General features: G+C 68.9%; 14 protein-coding genes across 14 annotated transcripts in view; 7 read left to right on the top strand and 7 right to left on the bottom strand.

Moving 5' to 3' along the window:
* Positions 1–630, bottom strand: part of MICPUCDRAFT_49152 (uncharacterized protein) — a gene marked incomplete at its 3' end in the record, with an annotated part of 1,892 nt that extends 1,262 nt beyond the window's left edge. The window contains exon 1 of the mRNA XM_003064049.1: positions 16–630. Coding sequence (XP_003064095.1) covers positions 16–306 — 291 coding nt within the window. The 5' untranslated portion in view covers positions 307–630. The remainder of the gene's footprint in view (positions 1–15) is intronic.
* A 580-nt stretch (positions 631–1,210) lies between these two features.
* On the top strand, positions 1,211–2,530 carry MICPUCDRAFT_54107 (uncharacterized protein; the record flags this gene model as incomplete). Its single annotated transcript, XM_003064230.1, has 1 exon — positions 1,211–2,530. The coding sequence occupies one exon, from the start codon at positions 1,211–1,213 to the stop codon at positions 2,528–2,530; it is 1,320 nt and encodes a 439-aa protein (XP_003064276.1).
* A 1,752-nt stretch (positions 2,531–4,282) lies between these two features.
* MICPUCDRAFT_54105 (uncharacterized protein) lies at positions 4,283–5,322 on the bottom strand. The gene has a single exon (XM_003064048.1). It carries the CDS (start codon positions 5,093–5,095, stop codon positions 4,460–4,462), a length of 636 nt encoding a protein of 211 aa, XP_003064094.1. The 5' UTR covers positions 5,096–5,322; the 3' UTR covers positions 4,283–4,459.
* A 227-nt stretch (positions 5,323–5,549) lies between these two features.
* On the top strand, positions 5,550–6,794 carry MICPUCDRAFT_43339 (uncharacterized protein; the record flags this gene model as incomplete). The annotated part of the gene is made up of 1 exon (XM_003064229.1): positions 5,550–6,794. The coding sequence occupies one exon, from the start codon at positions 5,550–5,552 to the stop codon at positions 6,792–6,794; it is 1,245 nt and encodes a 414-aa protein (XP_003064275.1).
* Positions 6,795–6,881: 87 nt separating this feature from the next.
* MICPUCDRAFT_54103 (uncharacterized protein) lies at positions 6,882–8,125 on the bottom strand (the record flags this gene model as incomplete). The annotated part of the gene is made up of 2 exons (XM_003064047.1): positions 6,882–7,891; positions 7,993–8,125. The coding sequence occupies 2 exons, from the start codon at positions 8,123–8,125 to the stop codon at positions 6,882–6,884; spliced, it is 1,143 nt and encodes a 380-aa protein (XP_003064093.1).
* Positions 8,126–8,816: 691 nt separating this feature from the next.
* MICPUCDRAFT_7632 (uncharacterized protein) lies at positions 8,817–9,335 on the top strand (the record flags this gene model as incomplete). Its single annotated transcript, XM_003064228.1, has 1 exon — positions 8,817–9,335. A coding segment is annotated over one exon (519 nt), but the record flags the coding sequence as incomplete, so codon positions are not given.
* A 153-nt stretch (positions 9,336–9,488) lies between these two features.
* MICPUCDRAFT_54101 (uncharacterized protein) lies at positions 9,489–10,895 on the bottom strand (the record flags this gene model as incomplete). Its single annotated transcript, XM_003064046.1, has 2 exons — positions 9,489–10,417; positions 10,554–10,895. 2 exons carry the CDS (start codon positions 10,893–10,895, stop codon positions 9,755–9,757), a joined length of 1,005 nt encoding a protein of 334 aa, XP_003064092.1. The 3' UTR covers positions 9,489–9,754.
* Positions 10,896–10,960: 65 nt separating this feature from the next.
* MICPUCDRAFT_54100 (uncharacterized protein) lies at positions 10,961–11,644 on the bottom strand (the record flags this gene model as incomplete). The annotated part of the gene is made up of 1 exon (XM_003064045.1): positions 10,961–11,644. One exon carries the CDS (start codon positions 11,642–11,644, stop codon positions 10,961–10,963), a length of 684 nt encoding a protein of 227 aa, XP_003064091.1.
* A 267-nt stretch (positions 11,645–11,911) lies between these two features.
* On the top strand, positions 11,912–12,644 carry MICPUCDRAFT_30248 (uncharacterized protein). Its single transcript, XM_003064227.1, has 2 exons — positions 11,912–11,951; positions 12,166–12,644. The coding sequence occupies exons 1-2, from the start codon at positions 11,940–11,942 to the stop codon at positions 12,475–12,477; spliced, it is 324 nt and encodes a 107-aa protein (XP_003064273.1). The 5' UTR covers positions 11,912–11,939; the 3' UTR covers positions 12,478–12,644.
* A 200-nt stretch (positions 12,645–12,844) lies between these two features.
* On the top strand, positions 12,845–13,141 carry ODA-LC7 (flagellar outer dynein arm light chain 7; the record flags this gene model as incomplete). Its single annotated transcript, XM_003064226.1, has 1 exon — positions 12,845–13,141. The coding sequence occupies one exon, from the start codon at positions 12,845–12,847 to the stop codon at positions 13,139–13,141; it is 297 nt and encodes a 98-aa protein (XP_003064272.1).
* Positions 13,142–13,427: 286 nt separating this feature from the next.
* Positions 13,428–15,918, bottom strand: MICPUCDRAFT_43336 (uncharacterized protein; the record flags this gene model as incomplete). Its single annotated transcript, XM_003064044.1, has 2 exons — positions 13,428–14,509; positions 14,691–15,918. The coding sequence occupies 2 exons, from the start codon at positions 15,916–15,918 to the stop codon at positions 13,428–13,430; spliced, it is 2,310 nt and encodes a 769-aa protein (XP_003064090.1).
* A 135-nt stretch (positions 15,919–16,053) lies between these two features.
* Positions 16,054–16,386, top strand: MICPUCDRAFT_54096 (uncharacterized protein; the record flags this gene model as incomplete). The annotated part of the gene is made up of 1 exon (XM_003064225.1): positions 16,054–16,386. One exon carries the CDS (start codon positions 16,054–16,056, stop codon positions 16,384–16,386), a length of 333 nt encoding a protein of 110 aa, XP_003064271.1.
* A 168-nt stretch (positions 16,387–16,554) lies between these two features.
* On the top strand, positions 16,555–17,637 carry MICPUCDRAFT_54095 (uncharacterized protein; the record flags this gene model as incomplete). The annotated part of the gene is made up of 3 exons (XM_003064224.1): positions 16,555–16,800; positions 16,955–17,149; positions 17,320–17,637. 3 exons carry the CDS (start codon positions 16,555–16,557, stop codon positions 17,635–17,637), a joined length of 759 nt encoding a protein of 252 aa, XP_003064270.1.
* A 95-nt stretch (positions 17,638–17,732) lies between these two features.
* MICPUCDRAFT_49148 (uncharacterized protein) lies at positions 17,733–21,365 on the bottom strand (the record flags this gene model as incomplete). The annotated part of the gene is made up of 5 exons (XM_003064043.1): positions 17,733–18,370; positions 18,628–19,614; positions 19,758–20,171; positions 20,359–20,769; positions 20,946–21,365. 5 exons carry the CDS (start codon positions 21,363–21,365, stop codon positions 17,906–17,908), a joined length of 2,697 nt encoding a protein of 898 aa, XP_003064089.1. The 3' UTR covers positions 17,733–17,905.
* Positions 21,366–21,506: the final 141 nt, after the last annotated feature.

Genomic DNA, 21,506 nt, shown 5'->3' with positions numbered 1-21,506 from the left:
CGCCGCTCCGAAGAGATCCTCGCGTCGCCGCCGCCGCCGACGTCTCGCGTCGGCGTCCCTGAACGCGTCAAAGTTGCGCGCTCTGCTGCCCCACGCGTCCCCGGTCCCTCTGTCGCCGCCGTCGCGCGGGTCCCAATCCCCGACGCCGGCGCCCGTTGGTCCCATCCCCATCCCCTCGCCGCGCGCGACCGCGACCGCGAGCAGCGCGAGCCCGCCGACGAGGACGACGACGCCGACGACGCGTTGGAACAACGCGAAGAAGAGGAACCCCCACAGCAGATACGACAACGTTCGTAGCGTCGCCATCGGGACGCCTCGCGGGGTGGTCCGCGCGAGGACGCGCGCGGTGGCGTCGGAGACGGACGCGATGATAGTCAGGACGAAGGAGACGACGGCGCCGACCGCGGCGGGGAGGGCGTCGCCGGAGAAGAGCGAGGACGGCGGCGTCGGCGGCGCGAACGGGTCGTCCGCGAACGACGACCTACTCGACGACTCGCGCCACCATCCGTCGTCGTCCGCGCCGTCGCCGTCGCCGCGGTCGCGGTCGCGCGATGACGTCGCGTCCTCCGCGTCGCTCCCCCCGCGCGTCGGCCACTCCCCCCACTCGAGCTCGTCCGACCACGTGTCCGCCTCGTCGTAATACCGAGGCGCGCGCGGGCGGTCGTCGAACGACGACGACGACGACGACGCGCGGCGGACGACGAATCTCGTCGCGCCGCGCGGGCGAAGATCCGCGGGGAGACGGTGCCGCGGTCGCGCCGCGACGCCGCCCCGCGCGCGTCGCGGGGTCGCGCGACGCGACGACGACGCGCGAGGCGTCGTCGCGGAGGAGGGCGCGGCGGCGGCCCGGCGAGGGAGGAGGACGGCGCCGAGAGGCGGCATCTCTCTCGGTGCTCGCTCGCTTTCAAAACCAACCGAAGCGACGCCTCGGGCGCGCTCCCTCGGCGCGCCTCCCCTGCTGCGCGGGTTCGAGCCTCGCGCGCGGCGCGGGCGGCCGCGGCGGGCGCAGAGGACGCTCCCTGCCCCGCGGAGACGCGCGTCGCCGTCTTCCGCGCGGGCGAAGGTGGCCCACGGCGGCAACCCTAGCGGAACGACTACAAATCTCGCGTCAGTCGTCTTGCCAAAAGTGCAAGTGGACTCTTCTTCATCAGCCGTTTCGACGTCACGACAAGACGTCAGTCCAATCGGCGCCGCGGCCTCGCTCTCGGTCATGGTCGCGTCGTCGTCGCGGCCGCACGCCGCGTCCGCGTCCGTCTCCGCCGCGCCGCCGACGCACCTCTCCACGTTCCCGCCGCCGTCCTCCGCGGCCGTCGCGTCGCGCCTGGCGGGCGGTCAACGACTCTCTCGAGATCTACGAGACGCGATCGAGGCGCGATGGCGCCACGACGCCGCGGCGACGGACGAGTTCGCGCGCGTGTTCTCGGAGACCGCCGCGCGGCATGGGGCGTCCTCGGAGGCGCGTCATCGATCGAGCGCGCAACAACCGTCCTCTCCGACGCCGCCGCCGCCGACGCCGCGCGCGCGCGTCGACGCGCGCGCGTCGTCGTCGTCGTCGTCGTCGTCGTCGTCGCCGTCGTCACGACCGATGGCAACAACGCCGTCGCATCGGAAGCTCCGCGAGAGACTCGACGCGTGCGACGTCTCCGGCGTCGACGCGGCGTCGATCGACTGGTCCGCGCTCGCGAGCGTGATTTCGTCCGAGGCGGTCGCCGCGCTCGGCGCGAGGGGAAGAGGAGAAGCCGAAGGAGACGGCGACGACGACGCGGACGCGCGCGTCGCGTTTGAAGTCAACAGCGGCGGCGCCGTGTTTTTTTGTATTTTTTCGTCGCCGCCGCCGCCGTCGTCCGAACCCGCGCCCGAGCCAGCGACCGAGCGCGTCCTCGTCGTGAAGTTCTGCTCGGACAGGCTCGCCGCGCAGTCGGAGTACTTCGCGCACGAGATCGCGTCCGCGCTCGGCGTGGACGTCCCGGAGACGCGGCTGTTCCGACGGAAACCGGCGGCGGCGGCGGCGGCGGCGGCGGCGAACAAGGAGAGCGACGCGCGCGCGTCGTCGTTCGACGAGTGGAGCGCGATGACGCGCGCGGCGGAGCGCGCGGTCGCGGAGTGGCGCGACGACGCCGACGCCGCCGACGCCGACGCGCGAGACGCCGCGGGGAGGATGCTGGGATGCCTGCGCGCGCAGCACGCCGCGCTGGTGATGCGTTTCGTCCGCGGAGGAGGGTTGTTCTCGACGACGCGATCGCGATCGCCGAAAGGAAAAGTCCTTAAGGAACGGCGTGCACCACGCGAACGGGGTCGTATGGGAAGCAGTCTCAACGCGAACGCCGACGACGCGGGCGACGAGTCCTCAGATCGTCCTCTTCGTCCGTTCGACACCCCCGCGCGATCGGCCGCGGCCGCGGAAGCCCTCGGCAGGGTCTTCGTCCTGGACGTCCTGTTAGGGAACGCGGACCGGATGAAGTGCGAGCGGCTGGCGTGGAGAGGCGCGTTCTATACACTGGTTCCCCATACGACCGCGTCCGCGTGGTGAACGCCGATCATTAAGGACTTTGCCCGGCGCATCTCTCCGCCCACCCCTCGCTTTCAATCCCCGCCATCGATGCCTTTCAACTCCACCTGACGCCTATGAACTCCACCCCGACATTTAGGCAATCCCGGAAACGTCCTCGCGCCCTCTCTCGGCGGCGGCGGCGACGACGGCGATCCCATCGTCGTCGCGATCGACCAGGCGGTGCCGCGGCGCCCGCCCGCGATGCGCGCGCGCGCGGACGCGGAGAAGATACCGGAGTTTGTCGAGCTCCTTCGGAACCACGCGCCGACCGCGAGCGACGCGTTGATCGAAGCGCTCGGCGGTTTCGGCGGTTTCAACGGCTTCGGTCTCGCCGAGACGGAGGTTCGCGACCGATTGACCCCGGCGTTTCAAAGAGGCGTCCGAGCCGCGATCGACGCGACGGCGCGGTTGCAGGGGTTGTTCGAGTCCACGGAGGAAGCGTTGCGAGAGACGTTATCGATGCTGTTCGAAAACATGGACGACATGCGCGCCGCCGAGGAGGAGGAGGAGGACGAAGACGGCGGCGGCGAAGAGCGCGAAAACGGAACCGACGCCGCCGCCGGGCCCGCGAAAGAACGATCGCCCGTGCGCGCGCTCCTCGAAGCCCGACGCGTCGGCCTCGCGCCTCTCTCGAACGCGAACCGCCGCGACGCTTCGAATCCACCGAATGACCATCAGCCCGAAGGGGCCGGCGCTAAACTCCCCGCGCCGCTCGCGCGTCACGGCACGATGCGCCTCCGCGCCGTCCACCGCGACGCGCGGTCGGGCGACGCGGCCACGAGCGCGTGGCTCCTGGACTGGGAAGACGTCATGCGCGAGGAGAAGACGACGTGCGCGCGTCGGTGCCGCGAGTGGGCGAAGCGCCAGCGCCAGCGCCGCGGCGCGAAGGGTAATAACCTTAAGGGCCCGCCGCCGCCGACGACGACGCCTAACCTTAGTATGCGCACCGGTTTCCTCGACGTCGCCACCGGACGCGACGTCGTCGACTGCTACGAGCTCTGGGTCCGGCTGTCGCACCTCGCGCACCGCGGGTCGAGGATCGCGCGCGCGGCGGCGACGGCCGCGCCGTCGTCGGTGCACCCGAGGATCTACCTCGGCGGCGCGCTCGCGGCGAATTCGGAGCACACGCTGCGCGCGCTCGGGGTGCGTTCTGTCTTGAACTGCACCGACGACCTCGCCGACGCTTTGATCGACGCGGTTCCTCCTTTCAACTTTGGCCGAGTGCCGGTCGAGGACACGCCGGAGACGGGCATCGCGGCGACGTTTGAAGCCGCGAGCGCGTTCATCGCCGACGCGATCGAAGGCGAAGGCGAAGGCGAAGGCGAAGGCGAAGGCAAAGGCGGCGTCTTGGTGCACTGCTTCGAAGGGAAAAGTCGAAGCGCGACGATCGTGGCGCAGCACTTGGTTCGCGCGACGCGACGGCCGCTGCGCGAGGTTTTAGAGCGCGCGCGCGAGGCGCACCCCGGGGTGCGACCGAACGCCGGGTTCTTGACCCAGCTGAGCGCGTTCGAGCGGCGCGCGCTGGGGTCGGCGTCCGACCTCGGTCCTTTCAAAGCCGAGGCGGGCGCGCGCGCGAAGCCGAAGGCGCGTCGGTGTCCCGCGTGCGGCGCGGAGTGCGGCGTCTCGCTCGCCGCGGTCGCCGCGCACGCGCGCCGAGCGCACGGCGCGGGCGTCGAGGTCGGGCGAAGGCGCACGAGTTAGGTTATAGCGGTAGTCGCGCTCGAATGACTTGTTCGAATGACTTGTTCTTGTTACAACGAAGACTTATTACACGGTGACTGATCATCAATCATATCGAGTCTCGCTTCTCGCTCGGCTGTCGGCGGGACAAACTTCTGTACAAAACGGAAAATAGGATACAAACGCCGGCGGCGCGGTCGCTCGCTCGTCGCGAAAGAAAGGAGGGCGTCATCCCCAGTACGTGCTCTTGTAGATGTCCTCCGCGTTGACGGAGCCGTCTTCTTTCTTCGCCGCCGGCGCAGCCGCGGCGGACTGCGACTGCAGGAGGTGGTGGTTCACGCTCTTGCCGTCCCCCGCGACGGGCTTGTCAAACTTGGACGCGCCGACGGCTCGCATGTTCATGTTCCTTCCCGGGTTGAACACCGCGCGCCACGGGTCGTCCTGCGTGGTGCTAGTCGCGGTAGTTGCCGGTTTAGGGCGTAACGGCGCCGCCGCGGCTGTTTTGTAGACCTCGCCCGGCGCGGCGAGCCCCGCGGCGACGGCTTTCGTCTTCGTCCCCGCGTGCGTCGTCATCGCGCGCACCATGGACCGGTGCTCCGCGGCGCGGTCCGCCTCGTCCAACGACGTGCGTCTGTGCGCCTCCCACTTGTCGTGCCAGTGGTCCTGCGCCTCCTCCTCGCCGCCGACGAACGGGAGCTGAGAGAACGAGTCGCTGTTGTGCATCTTCGTGACCTCGTTCGGGGGGGCGTGCAGCGAGAAGAGCGAGCGGAGCAGCGACGACGACCCGTGTCGAGGCTCCGCGGGGGACCGCGCGGGAGGTCCGGGTGGCGATCGCGCGGCGGCGCCGTCCACGTTGGGGTCCATCCAGAACGGTTGCATGTGGTCGTCGCAGTCGAAGGTGAAGATGATGTTAGTTATCGTTATCGCGCGAGATACTTTTTCTTTCTCGAATATCTTTCTCGAATCTCGCTCGCGTCGCGCGCGGTCGAGACGCGGTCGCGGTGCGGGCGCGGCGGGTGCGGGAGGGCGCGGAGGAGCGCGCGTGCGGGCGCGCGAGAGGTGTCGCGGAGCAGAACGTTCGCGTGCGCGCGCGTTCGATTGTGCCGCGGCCGCGTCGAAGAACTCCCACTGACTTTCTGACTCGGACGGCTGACTCGGACGCGGCGCCACGTGGCGCTGGCGGGTCTGTCATCCTGATCGATCGCGCTTTTCTTTCTGTTTGGCAGGCTCTCGGTCGCGCCTCTTCGCGAAATCGCGGCGCGCGGACGCGCGACGCGAGGGCGCGTCGTCGTCGCCGCCGCCGCCCGCGCGTCGCGCCATGCACGCCGTGGCGTCGACGCCGTGCGCCGCCGCCGCCGCCGCGCGCGGACGCGGTCGTCGTCGTCGTCCCGAAGACGCGGCGCGAGGAGGAGGAGGAGGAGGAGGATGCGAGAACGCGTCGTCGTGGTCGTCGTCGTGTCGTCGGTGGGAAGTCGCGCCGTCGCCGCGGCGCCTCCTCGCGACGCCCCGCCGCGCGACGCCGCGGCTCCGCGCGCTCCGCGGGGACGAATGGAAGGCGATCGCGCCGCCAGGGTTTACGCCGTCCGCGTTAAATCTCTCCTACGACGAGCACGAGGCCGACGCGCTGTTCGAACGCGTGACGGAGGTGATGGACGAGGTGGACGTCGACGCGCAGTCCGCGCCGGGCGGAGGCGTGAAGCTCACGGCGTCGCAGAAGCGCGCGCTGGACGCGTTCTGGCTGTCGTGCGGCGTCGCGAGCGCGTCGCACCGCGCGTCGCTGGTGCGCGAGGGCGGGAAGCGCGGCCTGTTCCGCGACCCGCGACGGGTGGTGGAGCGCGTGACGGAGCTGGAGGATTCGCTGTGGCGCGCCGTCGGCATCTCGGAGATCGACGTCGGACTCTGCGTCGGGCGGTTCCCCAAGGTGCTGTTCTTCGAGCCGGACTTTCTGATCGAGCGCCTGAGGCTCCTGCGCGACCTCCTGCCGAACGTCAACCTGCGGAAGGTCATCGAGCGGAACCCGCAGGTGCTCGGGATGGACATGACGTGCACGCTGCCGGCGAAGATGCGCGAGCTCTCCGTGCTTCTGCCGCACGTGGACGTCATCCACCTCATCGAGACGCACCCGAAGATTCTCTCCACGAACGTCAGCGGGAACGTCGCGGGTAACCTGAGACAGCTGAAACGTCTCATGAGCGAGGTTGGCGTGGAAGACATAGGCGTCGAGATGATGGTCACGCGCGCGCCGAGGTTGCTCACGTCGGACGTCGACGGCACCGTGCGCGAACGCATGCGCGCGATCGAACGCGCGTCGCCGGGGACGTTTCGGCGGTACGCGGATAAGCCCGCGAGCGCGGCGAGGATGCTGTGTGCGAGCGAGAAGGTCATCGACAGGATCGCGTTCTTGCACGAGACGGTGGAGGAAGGGGAGAGAGGGAGCGAGATCGCCGCGGTGAACGCTCCCGCGGGGACGTTTTCGAAGAAGCATCCGGGATTCGAAGCGTGGCAGCGAGAGCGCTCGAAGGCGCGGGAGAGAGAAAGGAGCGCGGATACGGGCGCTCTCTAGCGTCTGCTCTGTCGGTGCCCTAGCTAGACCTCACATCCTAAACCTAAACATAAAATACACGCGCGGCGCGCTCGAAGGCATCGTCCGTCATCCGCCGCCGCGCGTCCAGACCCTAAACCCGGCGGCGAGCGCGAGCCCCGCGAACGTCCCGACCGCGTTGCCGAGATTCCCGACCAAAATCCCCGGCGCGACGAGCGCTCGCCACCCTTTCGATCGCGCGAGCGCCGCCGCGGTCGCGGGCCCGCCCACGCACGCGTTCGACCCGATCAGCGCCTCCGCTTTCGCGATGCCCAAACCCTTGTGCCCCGCGAACCACACGATCGCGAGGTGGCACGCGTACAGAACGCCGAGGTACAGAAACAACGCGGGGGTGGAAAAAATCTGCGAGACGCTCCCGCCGGCGGCGCCCGCGGAGGCGAAGAACACGTAGAGCGCCGCGTTCCCTACCAAATCTCCGGCGGGGGCGAGGTAGGCGGCGACGCGTCGCGGCGCGAGCGTGGCGAAGAGCACGGTGAACGCCGTCGCCGTCGGCAGCGCCCCCAACGACGGCGGCGCGACGCGCGAAGACGCGGTCGACACGACGCACGCGAGCGCGAGCGCGGCGAGCATCTGACCGACGTCCACGGCGGGCGGCGGAGGCGGCGCGACGATCGACGTTTCATCTTCCCTTTCAAAACCGTCCCTTTCCCCGTCCCCCGCGAGAGCGGCGACGACTGGGAAATAGACGAGCGCGAAGACGTTATCCGCGACGATCCCCGCGCTCATCGCGCTCGCGGACACCCCCAGCGCGCTCGCGACCGCGACGTAGTTTAACCCGCCGCCGATGCTCTTCGCCGCGAGCGCGGCGGCGACTTTGTATCCGTCGTCGGGTCCCAACGCGCCGGCGACGCCGGAGGAGGACAGCCAGCTGTGCGCGGCGGCGAAGCCGACGACGGCGCCGACGGCTGTCGCGGCGCTTCCGACCGCGAACGCGCGCGTCAGCCGCTTCGTGTCCTCGAAGACTACTCGGAGGTCCGCGCCGAGGAGCAGCAGCGGCGTCGCGAGCGCGACGACGAGCGATTGGACGGCGGCGTAGTGCGCGCCCGGCGGCGGGAGGACTGTCGTTTGAGGCGGTTTGAATCGTCGGTCAGTTGAAAGGGTCGCGCGATCAAACTGATGAACGTTGACCCCCGGCGGTGCGGTGGGTGCGTGCGCGCACCGTGAGCGTTCGAGAGGATCGCGCCGAGCACCATCGCGCACACCGGTCCCGACAGCGCTCGCCCGAGCGCCGTGCGCTCGCCCGCGGCGTTCCCGCCCGCCGCGCACAGCGTCAGGAGCGACCATATCTCCATCGTATCCGCGGGGGAGACGACGGAGGCGGCATTGGGGACGACGTCGTGCCGTCTTCGTTCCGCGTCGTCGACGCGTCGGAGACGACGTCCGCGCGGGACGGCCGCCGAGCGGGGACGGACCGCGCGCGCGCGAGCGAGGGCGCGCGAGGAAGCGTGAGGAAGCGCGGTCGCCGCCGGCGCGCCGGCGAGCGACCGCATGACGGCCGCGCGGCGCCGTCGACACTGCCGACACCAGATTCCTATAAATCGTCGGTCGGTTTGAGTTTCTCGAGACTCGACGCGATGCGATGATGCTTTTAGGGTTCGTCGCGCGACGTCCCCCTCTCACACCTCGCGCGCGATGTGGCGCGTCCTGCGACGCGCGCGCGAGTCCCTCGCGCCCGCGGCGAACGCGCACGCCGCGACGGCGCGCCGCCGCGCGGCGGCCGCGTCCGACGCGCGTCGATCCGTCGTCGACGCATCCTCCTCCTCCTCCTCCTCCTCCTCCTCCGCGTCGCGATCTCTCTCGACGTGGACGCTCTCGACGCTCCGCGCGACGCAACGCCGCGGCGGATCGTCCTCGCCCTCGCTCCTTCCGTGGGGGTGCGTCTCGAGCGGATACTCGCGCGGATACCGCGGCAACGGGAAGCGGAAGGACGGCGGCTACGGCACGCTCGTCCCGCGCGAGTCGCCGATCCCACCGCAGGGTGTCATCTCGCTGTCGAATCTCAAGGACAATCCGGGGTCGAAGACGTGGCGGCTGCGCGTCGGACGAGGGCGCGGCGGCGGCATGGGGAAGACGGCCAGACGCGGGTACAACGGGCAGAAATCGCGCAGCGGCGGCGCGCCGAGGATCGGGTTCGAGGGCGGGCAGACGCCTTTACGGCTGACGCTCCCGAAGCGCGGGTTCGTCAATCCGAAGAGGATGGTGTTCACGCCGCTCAACTTGTGGAAGCTGCAAAAGTGGATAGACGACGGAAGGCTCGACGTCTCGAAGACGCTGACGATGAAGGACTTCGTTGACGCGCGGCTGATCGATCCCAGGGTGAAGAACGGGCTGAAGCTGCTCGCGAAGGAGATGGACGGGCACGCGTTCACCGCGAAGATCAACGTGGAGGTGAGTCGAGTGAGCGCCGCGGCCAAGGAGGCCATCGAGAAAAACGGCGGGAGCGTCGTCACGGTGCATTACAACCGGTTAGGGTTGCGGGCGCTGTTTTACCCGCAGAAGTTTAAGTATGGGCTGCCGAAGCCGGCGAGGGCGCCACCGTGGCTCGTGGGGAAGGTGGATCGCGTGGGGACGCTCCCGGCGCCCGCGCCGAGGGAGGCGGCGAGCGCGGAGGCGTCGTAGGTAGTCGCGTATGTCGTATCGAACGCGAACCAAACGGAACGACTCTCTGTTGGGTCGTCGTTTACATCGCTCGCTCTCATGACGAAACGAAACGAAACGAAACGAAACGAAACGCTCTCCTCTTCTCCCTCTCAAGACAATAATATAGTTTTTTTTCACGAACGCGCCGTGGGGGCTGGCTGGCTCAGTACCGCCCGTGCCGTCTCGCGGTGGGGCTGTACGCGTTGGGGCTGATGGATGAGACGCAGACGCAGGTGAGACTGCTTCCCATACGACCCCGTTCGCGATGTGAACGCCGATCCTTAAGGACTTTCCCCGTGCCGTCTCGCGACCTCGTCCTCCATCCGCCGCATGCGACTGGCGAACCGCTCGCCCCCCCACGCGTTGTTCGCGATTCGAATCGCCGCGCTGCTCGCCCGCGCGACGATCGAGGAGACCTTCCCCCCGCCGCTCGCCGCTCCCTCGATCACGCGCTCGACGCCGATGATCGCCTGCTGCCGCCAGTTGGCGTCCGTGCCCGTGAAGAGCGCCCACTCGACGGCGGGCTCCAACAGCGGCGGCGACTCGGGTCGAACCGTCTCCGCGTACGCCTTCGAGTACGATCCGCTCCAGTACTTTCGGCGGAGCGCGCAGACGGCGTTCGAGGTGCCCTGGCCGACGAACCCGATCGCGCCGGAGACGGCGGCTATGCGAACGCCCTGCGCGAGGAGCGCGAGGCCGCGCCACTTCCACGCGTACGGGATGACTCTGTGCCCGGCTTTCGCGAAGATGGACGCCGGCATCTTCCCCGGAGGCTGCGCCATGAACACGAGCCGCATGAAGTGGTTCAACCGGCCGCCGATGCGCGACTTCACGATCAACGCCTTCCTCCCGCCCGGGGTCTTCCCGAGCGTCACCGCGGGAGAGAGCATCGTGAGCACGGCGCCGTTCAAGAACACCGACGACACGACGTCGGACAAGAAAAACTTTGGGTCGTTCCATCGTTCAAAGCGACGTCGGGGTGGAGTTCAAAGGCGTCAGTTGGAGTTGAAAGGCGTCGAGGTCGGGGATTGAAAGCGGGAGGTGGGCGGAGAGATGCGCCGGCGAAAGTCCTTAAGGAACGGCGTTCACCACGCCAACGCGGTCGTATGGGAACCAGTGTGAGATGGAACGCGCCTCCGCCTCGTCCAACGCGGACGCGTCGTTCCTGCTCGTCGCCTCGCCCGCGACCGCCAGCCCGACGTCGCCGAGCACCTCCACCGCGAGCTTGTACAAGAACCACGGGTCCGCGAGCGCGCGGTCGCGCACCGCGGGGTACTTGGCGAAGAGCCACGCGAGGAATCCCGCGAGCGGCCCGGACGTGGTGTATCTCAGAAAATCTTTCATCACCACGACGCGAACGCCCTCCGCGTCCGCGATGTCCGCCATGTCCTTCGGGAGCGTCGCGCCGTTCTTACTACACATCGCGGTCGCCTGGGGGGTTAGGGTTGGGGGTTATGGTTAGGGTTAGGATTAGGGTTAGGGTTTATTTAGAGGGGAGGGGGGGGGTGGGGGGCGCGAGGGGGGCAGAGGTCGCGGAGAGGGAAGAATTGTTTTTTAGGGCGGCGAGCGAGACAGCGCGCGCGGAGGATCGATCGACTCGAATCGCTGCGGCGATCCGCGCGGCGGCGATCGCGCGAGCGCGAGGGACGCACCTCGTCGACGCCGACGTACTCCTCGTCGTCCTCGCCGTCCCACTCCGGCCCGCCGTCGAAATCCCCCCACCCGCCGTTGATCGGCGGCTCGTCGTCGCCGCCACCCCCCGCGCCGTCGTCGCCGCCGTCGCCGTCGCTCGTCTCCGGGTGGGACGAGGACGCGGCATCCTCCGGCTCCTTCCCCGTCGCCGCGCCGTCCTCCGCGGCCGCGGCGGCCGCGGCGACCGCCCCTCCCGATCGCGACGGTCGCGCGCGTCCTAACGCGCGCGACGACGACGACGACGACGACGACGACGTCGCCGACGACGCGACGACGCCGCGCGAAGATCCCCCGCTCGCTAGCACCAGAGGCGACGAGCGCTGCTGCTCGCGCAACCCTCGCGCGGACGCGCCGCCTGATCTCGCCGCGCGATCGGCGCAGGTCGCCGCGCGCTCGAAGCGTTTCCTCGACGCGCTCGCGCACGCGGCGTCCGTTCCCGCGCCCGCGGCGACGCCGTGGATGCTGAGTAACGCGCGCATGGTCCGAGCGGCGGTGCGAAGCGCGCCGGACGATGGCGCGGTCGATGGCGCGCTTATCCGACCGAACGCTCTCTGCGTGTCCGTGTTGGGTTTTTTGAAACCGAAAACCTCGTCGTTGAAAGCGACTTCGCGGTTTGAATTTCCCTTTCCCGATGTGCTTTGAAAGGCGACGTCGAAAGCGAAAACGAAGGCACCCGTGAAGGCACTACCGCGCGTCGAGCGAGGCGAGGCTTCTCTCTCTCCTCTCGCGTCGTCACTCTCGCGTCGCACGCGCCGCGCGAGGACCGCACTCGACATGTCCGGCCCGGTGCGTCCTCCTCCGCGTGCCTCTTCCTCCTCCTCCTCGCCCTCGCCGCGGCGCGCGCGACGCGCGCGACGCGTCCGTCGTCCTCGCGCGTCGCCCCCCCACGCCACGAACTCGCCCCGGGGGAACCATTTCATTTCGTTCGTTTCGTCCTCGTCGCGCGCGCTCACGTCCTCCCCCCCCCACCCGCCGGCATCGAACGAAACGAAACGCGCAGGAGGAGGACGACGCCACGGAGAAGTTCTCCCTCGAGCTCGAGACGAAGCAGCTGGGCGAGCTGCAGGAGTCGCGCGACGAGCTCCTGAGCCGCGTGAGCAACCTGAAGCAAGATCTCCAGGACTGGCGCTTCAAGCTCGATAACCAGGTCAAGGCGTACCGCGGCGAGCTCGGAGATCTGCGCAAGACGCTCAACTCGGAGGTGGCGCAGCTGCGCGACGAGTTCCAGGACTTGCGCGCGACGCTTCGACAGCAGCTGGAGGCGACCGCGGCGATCGCGAACGATCCCGCGGAGGCGCACGCGGACGAGTAGGCGCGACGAAGGGCGGGGGGAATCGCTGCCGCGAAAGCCAACGGTTGCAGTGGGCGAACAATAAGGCGCGGAAGGGAAAACTAGCAGCATCATCAGCACTAACTAACGTAGCGCGCCGGCGTCGACGGACGACCGGCGTTGTATCACCATCATCGAGTAGCGCGTCGATCGCGCCTCCGGACACGCGTCCCGTCCTCCTCCGCGCGTCGTCCTCGCGCGCGTCGCGCGTCGCGGCTTCATTCGTACCAGCGCTCGCGCGCGGCGGCGGCGGAGGTCAAAACCGCGTTCCAAAACAGGCAAGTTCCACAAGAGGCGAACCCGCCCTCGCGTCGGAATTCGCTCATTCGAACGACGCGCGGCGGGCACGATGACCGCGGTGAACGAAGTCGAGGAGGCGGTCAAGCGCATCAACTCGCACAAGGGCGTCCTCGGCGTCCTCATCATCAACAACGAGGGGATCCCGATCAAGACGACGCTGGAGAACGCGGAGACGGTGCAGCACGCGGCGCTGATCACGCACTTCGCGCGAAAGGCGCGCGCGGTGGTGACCGCGCTGGATCCAACGAACGAGCTGACGTTTCTGCGCGTGCGGAGCAAGTCGCACGAGATCATGATCGCGCCGGATAAGGATTACACCCTCGTCGTGCTACAGAACCCGGCGTGAGTGACGCGCGCGACGACCGAGGAGGGGGGTGCGGGGGGGATGGGATGGACGGGTGGGGGAAGAGATGGAAATGGAAATGTAGCAGTTGGTTTGGGATGAAGGCGGCGGGGTCCGGAGGCGCAGAGCGAGAGGAGGAGGAGATAGACGGCTCGCGCGACGCGTCGCTTAATCGTAAGTAAGCGCTAGACACGACGACGCGAAGGCGCGCCAAAAACAGACTAAGATCTCATACAGAGGCCACCGTCCGGGATGTTCAGCGCCGGCCCAGCCCACGAGTATAAGATGGCTAGAAAAACTTCCCGAGGCCCATCATCTCCGACAGACTGTTCGCCGTCTCCGGCGCGGCGCGCGCGACGTACACCTCCGTCGGCTCGTTCGCCGCGCGCGACGCGATCATCCGTCGGTTCTCGTCCGGCGCGAGCTTCATGACCGCCGCGAGCACGGGCAACAACGACTGCTGCGCGTCCCAACTCGGCGCCTCGACGAATTTGAGAACGACGGATCTGAGGTACAGAAAGTCCTCGGGGGACAGCGTCGTCGCGGTCGCCGCGGCGCGCGCCGATCGGCCGCCGGGCGCCGCGTCGTCACCAGTGGCGTCGCTCTCCTCGCCTCCTCCGCGGAGCTTCCGTCGCAGCGCGTCGATCTCGACGTCTTTCTCCTCGAGCAGCGCGCGCGCCCTCTCGCGCGTTCTCTCGCCGTCGTCTCTCTCCGCCTTGAGCGCACTCGTCGCGTCCGCCAGAGACGCCTTCGCCTTCGCGGCGGCCTCTTTCGAGCGCGCCAGGTCAGCCTCGAGCGCGGCGCACACCGCGCTCGCGCGCTCGCCGTCGCTCGCGAGCTTCGCGAGCCGCTCGACGTCGGCGGCAGACGACGACCCGGACCCGCGCGACGTCGACAGCAACGCCGCCGTCTCGGCTTTTTTTCTCTCCTTCTCCGCCGCAGCCGCCGACGACGCCGACGACGCCGACGCCGACGCCGACGCGGAAGCGGTCGCCTCGGACCCTCTCGCGGCGCGCTCGAGCTCATCCTCCAGCCACGCGGTCTTGTTCCGCTCGAGGTCGAGCGCGGCCGCGAGCTCGTCGCCGCGCGCCGTCGCCGCGTCGAGGGACGCGGCGAGACGCGCGCGGTCCTTCGCGAGGTCCTTCGCGCCGCCGCCGCCGCCGCCGCCGCCGCCGCCGCCCTCGTCCCCCCCTGCGCCTTCCTCCGCCTCCACCTCGAGCGCCATCTCGTGCTTGTACGCCTCCGTCGCGGCCTCCGCCTCTTCCGCGCGCATCTCCGCGTCCGCGAGCGCGTCGTTCGCGATGTCCAGCCGTCGCTTCAGCTCCTCGGCTTTCGATCGCGTCTCCTCGCGCGCGTATTCCACCGCCGCGACTTGAGCGAAAGTCGGGGTGGAGTTCAAAGGGTCAGTCGGAGTTGAAAGGCATCGAAGGCGGGGATCGAAACCAGCGAGGGGTGGGCAGAGAGAAACACACGCCGGGTGGAAAAGTCCTTAAGGATCGGCGTTCACCACGCCGACGCGGTCGTACGGGGACCAGTGTGAAGGAGAACGCACCTTTCGCGTCGGCGCGGCGTTCCCTCGCCTTGGCGTCTTCTTCGATCGCGGCCGCCTCGGCGCGCGCGCGTTCGGCGGCGCGCGTCGCGTCCCCGAGCGCGGTCTCAAGCTTCGCGACGCGGAGATTCCCCGCGTCGGTCGCCTCCGTCACCGCGGCTTTCGTCTTCGCCGCGGCGTCCGCGCGGATGAGGTTTCCGTATTCTTCCAACCTGGAGTCCTCGAGCGCCTTGCGTCGTTTGAAGTCGCTCTCGAGGTGCGCGATGCGCTTCTTGAGCTTCGCGACGACCTCGTCCTTCTTGTCACCGGACGCGGCGGCGGACGGGGACGGGGACGGGGAGGAGGAAGACGGCGCGTCGCCGAGGACGTTGACGACCAGCGTCACCGCGCGACCGCCGTCTCCCGCCGCCGTCGCCGCGGCGTCTTCCTCCTCCTCCTCCTCCTCCTCCCGGGATGCCGCCCTCCCCCTCCTCGCCGCGGAACGCGCCAGCTCCTCTTCCAACCGCGTCGCCCTTCCCACCGCCTCCTTCAACCGCGCGTTCGCGGCGACGAGCATCACGCGCGCGACGCCGTCGTCCGCCGTCCTCAGCGCGGCGCTCGCGGCGTCTCTCTCCGATCCCACGAGCTCGTCCACCGCGCCCGCGTCTCCCCCCATCGCGCGCGTCGCCACCGCGCGCAGCGCGTAGATCTCCGCGTGCATCTCCGCCATCTCCTCCGCGTGCTTCGCGTCGAGCGCGACGAGATCGTGCTTGTCCAGGAGCTTGAGCTTGATCGCGCTGGACATCGGGATGCGCACGAAGGGCGCGTCGCCGGACGGCATCGCGCTCGCGGGCTTGAATCCGGAGGAGCCTCGATGGTCCGCGGCGGATCCTCCGGATCCTCCTCCTCCTCCGCGCCGGGGCTCGAGGTTCGCCGCGCGGTCCGCGTCCGCCTTCAGCGCGGCCGCGGCGTCCGCGGCGCCCGCCGCGAGCGCGGCGCCGGCGCCGTCGCGGATCTCGCGCGCGCCGTCCGCGACGGACGACGCCAGCGGCGCGAGCTTCTCGCCCGCGGTGGACGCGAAGCTGGCGGTCGCCTCCGCGAGCCGACCCGTCGTCGCCCTCCAGTCCGTCGCGCGGAGGTTGTCCAGCCACGACGACGGCGCGGCGGAGGGCGGCGACGGCGCGGAGGGCGCCGCGGGCGGCGAGGCCGTCGCGCCGCCGGGGTGCACCGGCGGCGGCGGGTCCCCGGACATCGTCGCGCGGCGAGGAGTGAAGAATGATTCTTCAGATCTGCTCATCGCGTCAGCATCAACTCTATCCTTTCCACGGCGCGCTCCGCACGCGACGACCCGACCGCGGCGTCCCGCGCGATGCCGTCCACCGCGACGATGGCGTCCACGCCGCGCGCGCTCCGCCGCGCCGCCGCGACCGCGACCGCGTCGTCGTCGTCGTCGTCGTCGTCGACGCGTCTCCGTCACCACCGCCTCGTCCGCTCGTCGTCGTCGTCGACGCGCCGCCGTCGCCGCCGCCTCGTCGCCGTCGCGTCCTCCTCCTCCGCCTCCGACGCGTCGTTCGAGGATGCGCTCCGCGCGGCGGCGAACCGCGCGATCGACGCGCACGTGGAGAGCGGCGACCGCGTCGGGATCGGCCACGGCGCGATGACGTCGATGGCGCTCGATCGCATCCACGAGAGGTTGAACGACGAGGTGCGTTCTATCTGACACTGGTCCCCATACGACCGCGTCGGCGTGGTGAACGCCGATCCTTAAGGACTTTCTCTCCCGGCGTTTCTCTCCGCCCAGGGTCCCTCGCTTTCGATCCCGACGCGCCACGATGCCTTTCAACTCCGCTTCTGACGCCTTTGAACTCCACCCCGACGTTCGCTCTGTATGGACAATTACCCGCGACAGTCGCTGACGGATGTCGCGGTCGTCCCGACGGGCACGCTCGCGGCGAAAGAGGCCGCGGTCGCGGGCGTGCCGATCCAATCGAGCGATTTCGCGAAGGTGGTGGACGTGACCATCTTGGAGCCGGACGAGGTGTCGTGCGGGGAGGGTTGGGACGACGACGACGCCGTGGTGGACGGCGTCGTCGCCATCGTCGGGAGAGCGCAGGCGCGTCCTAGTATTACACTGGTCCACACACGACCGCGTTCGCGTCGTGCACGCCGATCCTTGAGGACTTCGCCCGTCGCATCTCTCCGCCCTCTCCGCCCACCATCCCTCGGTTTCAATCCGCGCCCTCGACGCCTTTCAACTCCGACGACCGACGCCTTTCAACGACCCGCAGAAGCCGGTGCAGCCGAACCTGCCGCTGACGCGAGAGGTGCTCGATAAATCGCGAAAGGTGATCCTGCTGACCGACGCGCTTCAGGACGCGATCGGACCGATCGGAGGGAGCGTCCCGGTCGCGATCGTCGCGGGGGCCGACGCGTGGGAGGAGTGCGCGGAGGAGCTCGACGATCTGCTCCTCGGCGACGCGGAGGTGAGACTGGTCCCCGTACGCTCCCGTTCGCGTTATGAACGCCGTTCCTTAAGGACTTTCTCTCCCGTCGTCGCTCTTCGCCCGCGCGTGGCGTGCGTTTCCACGCTCGACCGGTGAGACGTTTCAACCGATTCAATCCTGACCGATGAAACCACCCCATGAACGCCCAGGTTTGGCGTCGCGGCGCCGAGGAGGGCGCGAACCCGCGCGGCGGCAAAGTCCCGTACGTCTCCCCCGACGGCTCCCACACGATCGTGGACTTGATCTTCGAGAACCCGCTCACGAAACGGCGATGGGACGACGGTTTCGTTTTGTTCGGTAAGCCCGCGAGCGCGTATCAGGTGGCGGAAGAGGTGAGCGGCGTCGACGGCGTGTTGTGCCACGGCGTCGTGACGAGCGCCGACGCCGTCGTCGTCGCCGCGGGCGTCGGGAACGCGGGCGACGGCGCCGCGCGGGGGCCGAGGGAGATTACCGTGAAGAAGCGGTGAGGGGCGGGCGAAGATGACGTGTTTATGTAGGGTGGGACGCCGCGCGACGCGTGATGTCGTATCGTGCGCGCGTTCGATGACGCGTCTCGCGTATTCGCCGCCCTTTTTATTCTCGAATTGAATTCGGAAGGACGCGCGATGAGTCCGGCGCGGAAAACTACACGTGTACTTCAAGACGGAATCGTCGCCTCGCCCCGCGCCGCCCTTCGACTCGACTCGCCCCGTCCGTCGTCGTCGTTCCATCGCGCTCGTCGCCCCTCTCCGCGGGTCAGCTCTTCAGCGCCTCGTCCGCGAAGACGTCGAACATCTGCGTCTCGCAGAACGCGCGCATGAACGCGCGGTCGGTTCTGCTAAACGAGTCCACGAACGAATCCTTCAGTAGGATGGACACGCGTTCCTCGTCGGCGTTGACCTCGGTGATGGCGTACGCGCGCAAGTTGGCGACGACGGCGGCGAGGTACTCTCTCCACGCCGACAGAAACGCTCGCGCGGCGATCCGCGCCTCTCCGCTCGGCTCCGCGATCGGATGCCGCCGCGAGCCACGCATCGCGACCTGAACGGCGTAGTGCAACGGCCGCAAGACGGCGCTTAACTCCTTCAACCGCGGCAACGCCGGCGTGTGCCCGCGCAGTTTCACCGTGTCCTTGTACGCGTTGACGCGAGATAAGTCCTTCGTGCATCGCCGCACCTCCGACGTCTTGTGCTGCACGCCCACGACGAACGGCACGGGCGCCTCCAAGAACGAGATCATGTCTTGCGGCAACACCGGCAGCATCAGCGACTGCCACCGCGAAAGTCGGGGTGGAGTTCAAAGGCGTCAGAAGCAGAGTTGAAAGGCGTCGAGGGCGGGGATTGAAAGCGAGGGGTGGGCGGAGAGATGCGCCGGGCAAAGTCCTTAAGGATCGACGTTCACCACGCCGACGCGGTCGTATGGGAACCAGTGTGACTCGAACGCGCCTGCCACCGCAGCGGTCGCAGCAACGCCGCGACGCTCAGCACGCACGCGCTGAGCTCGCCCAGGTTCGGGCACAGCACGACCATCTGTTTCTCCAGCAGCGCGCCGTTGAGGACGAGGAGAATATTCTCCAGGGAGAGGCAGCGGCACAGCGCCGCGACGGTCCACGTCTCGAGGTGGGACGCCTCCTCGGCGGGCGTGATGACGACGCGCGGCGGCTGTCGCGGCGGACGCGTCGGAGTAGGCTGGGTTTTCCCGGCGTTATTCCCTCTGCGTTTCGCGCGGCGGAGCACCGAGGGCGATTTCCACGACGGCTCGGAGAGATCCGCGGGCGGCGTCGACGGCCGTACGTCCTCTTCGTCGTCGTCGTCGTCTTCCTCTTCGTCTTCCTCTTCGCGGCGCGTCTCTTCGTCTTCCTTCGTAGTACTCGTATCCTCGGAACGTGAACCGTCGCCCCCGCCCCCCTCGAGTCCGAGTCCGCTGACCCCCGCCGCCGCCGCCGCCGCTGCCGCCCTCTCCCTCTCCGCCGCGGCTCTCGTCGTCGACGTGCTCTCGTCCGGGACGCGCCGCGTGAACGTGATCGACGGCGCGTCTTCCGACAACGGCGCGAACGTCACGCTCGCGCCGATCTCGGGCAACGGCATCTTCTTGTACGCGCACAGAATCTTCAGAGAGTCGCACGCGTTCGCGATGATCGCATCCGGCGCGGCGGCGAGCTTGGCCGTCGCGTCGGCGTCGCGGACCACCGGCGGCGGCGGCGGCGGCGGCGGCGGCGGCGGGGTGGTGGCGAACGTCACGCCTTTCAATTCGCCCGCCGGCTGCGACTTCATCTCCACCGGGGAGCCAAACCCGGCGGCTCCGGCGGTGGTCGCGTCCGGCGTCCTCGGCTCGTCGTCGCCGTCGCCGTCCGCGTCCGCGTCCGCGTCCGCGTCGCCGCCCTCCGCGAATGTGAGCTTCCTGCCCACGATCGGCGACGGCCGCTTCGGATTCGGATTCGGATTCGCCGTCGCCGCTGCCGTCGCCTGCGTGGGTGAAGCGATCGGTCAGTTGAACGTCTTACCGGTCAAACGTTGAAAGGGAAGCGCGGGTGAAGAGTGACGACGGGAAAAGTCCTCAAGGATCGGCGTGCACCACGCGAACGGGGTCGTATGGGAAGCAGTCTCACCTCTGCCGCCGCCGCCGCCGGTCGGTCCCGGTCCGCCTCCTCCTCTCCCTCCGAGCACCCGTGGTCGTCGTCGTCCAAGCTCATCATCTCCTCGACGCACGCGCGTATCCTCTCCAACCGTTCCATCCCTAACATCGCGTGCAGCACTTCAAAGTGCAGCGAGAAGAACGGCACGCGCGAGATCAAGCAATAACACCGATCCGCCGCGATGAGATACCGCCGCGACTTCGAACCCTTCTTTCCGTCCCCCGACCCCCGGGATCCGCCGGTCGACGCGCCGTCCTCCCCATGCGCGCCCGCGCCGTCCTCCCCATGCGCGCCCGCGCCGCACCCCACCGCCCACTTCGCCGCGGCGATCATCCCCGGCTCCCTCTGCACGAGCTCCTCGACGTAGCAGCACACCCCGTACAGCGTCTCGGGGTCGTTCCATACGAGCGAATGTCGGGGTGGAGTTGAAAGGCGTCAGGTGGAGTTGAAAGGCGCCGAGGAAGGGTATTGAAAGCGAGGTGTGGGCGCAGAGAGACGACAGCGAAAGTCCTTAAGGATCGGCGTTCACCACGCGAACGCGGTCGTATGGGAACCAGTGTGAGAGAGAACGCACCTCTTCCCCGGTCTCTCCGACCCGCAGAGTAAACACGAAGCTCTTGTCGTCCGCGGTGAGATGCCTCTGTCCGTAGACGACGTCGTTCACGCCGCTCATCGACGGCGTGCGCTCCACGAGCTTCGGCTCGACGCCGTGCGGGAAACAGAACGCGTCGATGGACTCGAACGGCAGCGGGGTTTCGCTCGGCGGATACGAGAAGAGGATCTCCGCGGGAAACGTGTCGCCGGAGACGCCGCGGTAGTGCCGCTCCGACTTGGGGTCGCTCACGGGCACCTCCGCGCCCGCGAGCCGCGCCGCCTTGGCCGCCTTGGCGCTCGTCGCGACCGCGCTGACGTCCGCGGTCGTGGGCAGCCCCGCGACGATGAAGTATTCGAACGCGGAGTCGATCGGCGGCCCTCGGCCCGGGAGCTGCGAAAGCGTCGTCGGGGTGGAGTTGAAAGGCGTCAGAAGCAGAGTTGAAAGGCGTCGAGGGCAGGGATCGAAAGCGAGGGGTGCGCGGAGAGATGCGCCGGGCGAAGTCCTTAAGGATCAGCGTTCACCACGCCGACGCGGTCGTATGGGGACCAGTGTGAGATAGAACGCACCTGCCCGTCGCTCGCCAGCCTTCGCTGCTGCGCGACCCAGATCCGCTTCTCTCGCGTGTACGCCTCGGGGTTGAACCAGTGCGTCGCGGTCGCCAGCGCCTCGTTCGCGACCGTCTCCGGCGTGTTGTGCACCGCGCCGAACATCGCGCGGTACAGGCGCTTCGACAGCGTCGGCGGCGGCTTTCCCTCCGTCCGCGCCGCGGTGGCGCGCGCGCCGCCGCCTCCGCGGTGGTAGTACGCCGAGTCGAACGGACTGTCGTCGTCGTCGCGCGCGCCGCCCGTCGCGCTGCTCTCGCTTCCGCCGGTCGTCCACCCGTCGCCGTCCTTGCGCGCGGTGACGAGGTGCGGCGCCGTGTGCGGCGCGACCGGGGTCTGCCTGTTCGACCCGAACGGGCGCGCCTTCGGCGTCTTCGCCTGCATGGCCTCGATCGATCGATCGGTCGTTCCTCGTCTGTTTCTCTTGGAAGGTCCGATCGTTTGAACGACGACGACGACGACGACGACGACGACGCGCGCGCGCGCTCTGCTCTCAAACGCCTCCGCCTCGCGCCGTCACTCCTC

The sequence above is a fragment of the Micromonas pusilla genome (genome assembly GCF_000151265.4).
Source record: "Micromonas pusilla CCMP1545 genomic scaffold MICPUCscaffold_16, whole genome shotgun sequence".
NCBI classification, from domain to species: Eukaryota; Viridiplantae; Chlorophyta; class Mamiellophyceae; order Mamiellales; family Mamiellaceae; genus Micromonas; species Micromonas pusilla.
Note: the sequence above shows the minus strand (reverse complement) of the source record. Positions and strands in the feature narration are given on the sequence as shown.

Coding starts and splice junctions, on each gene's coding strand:
- MICPUCDRAFT_54105 (XM_003064048.1), bottom strand. CDS start 5,095: ATGGACCCCAACGTGGACGGCGCCGCCGCGCGATCGCCACCCGGACCT.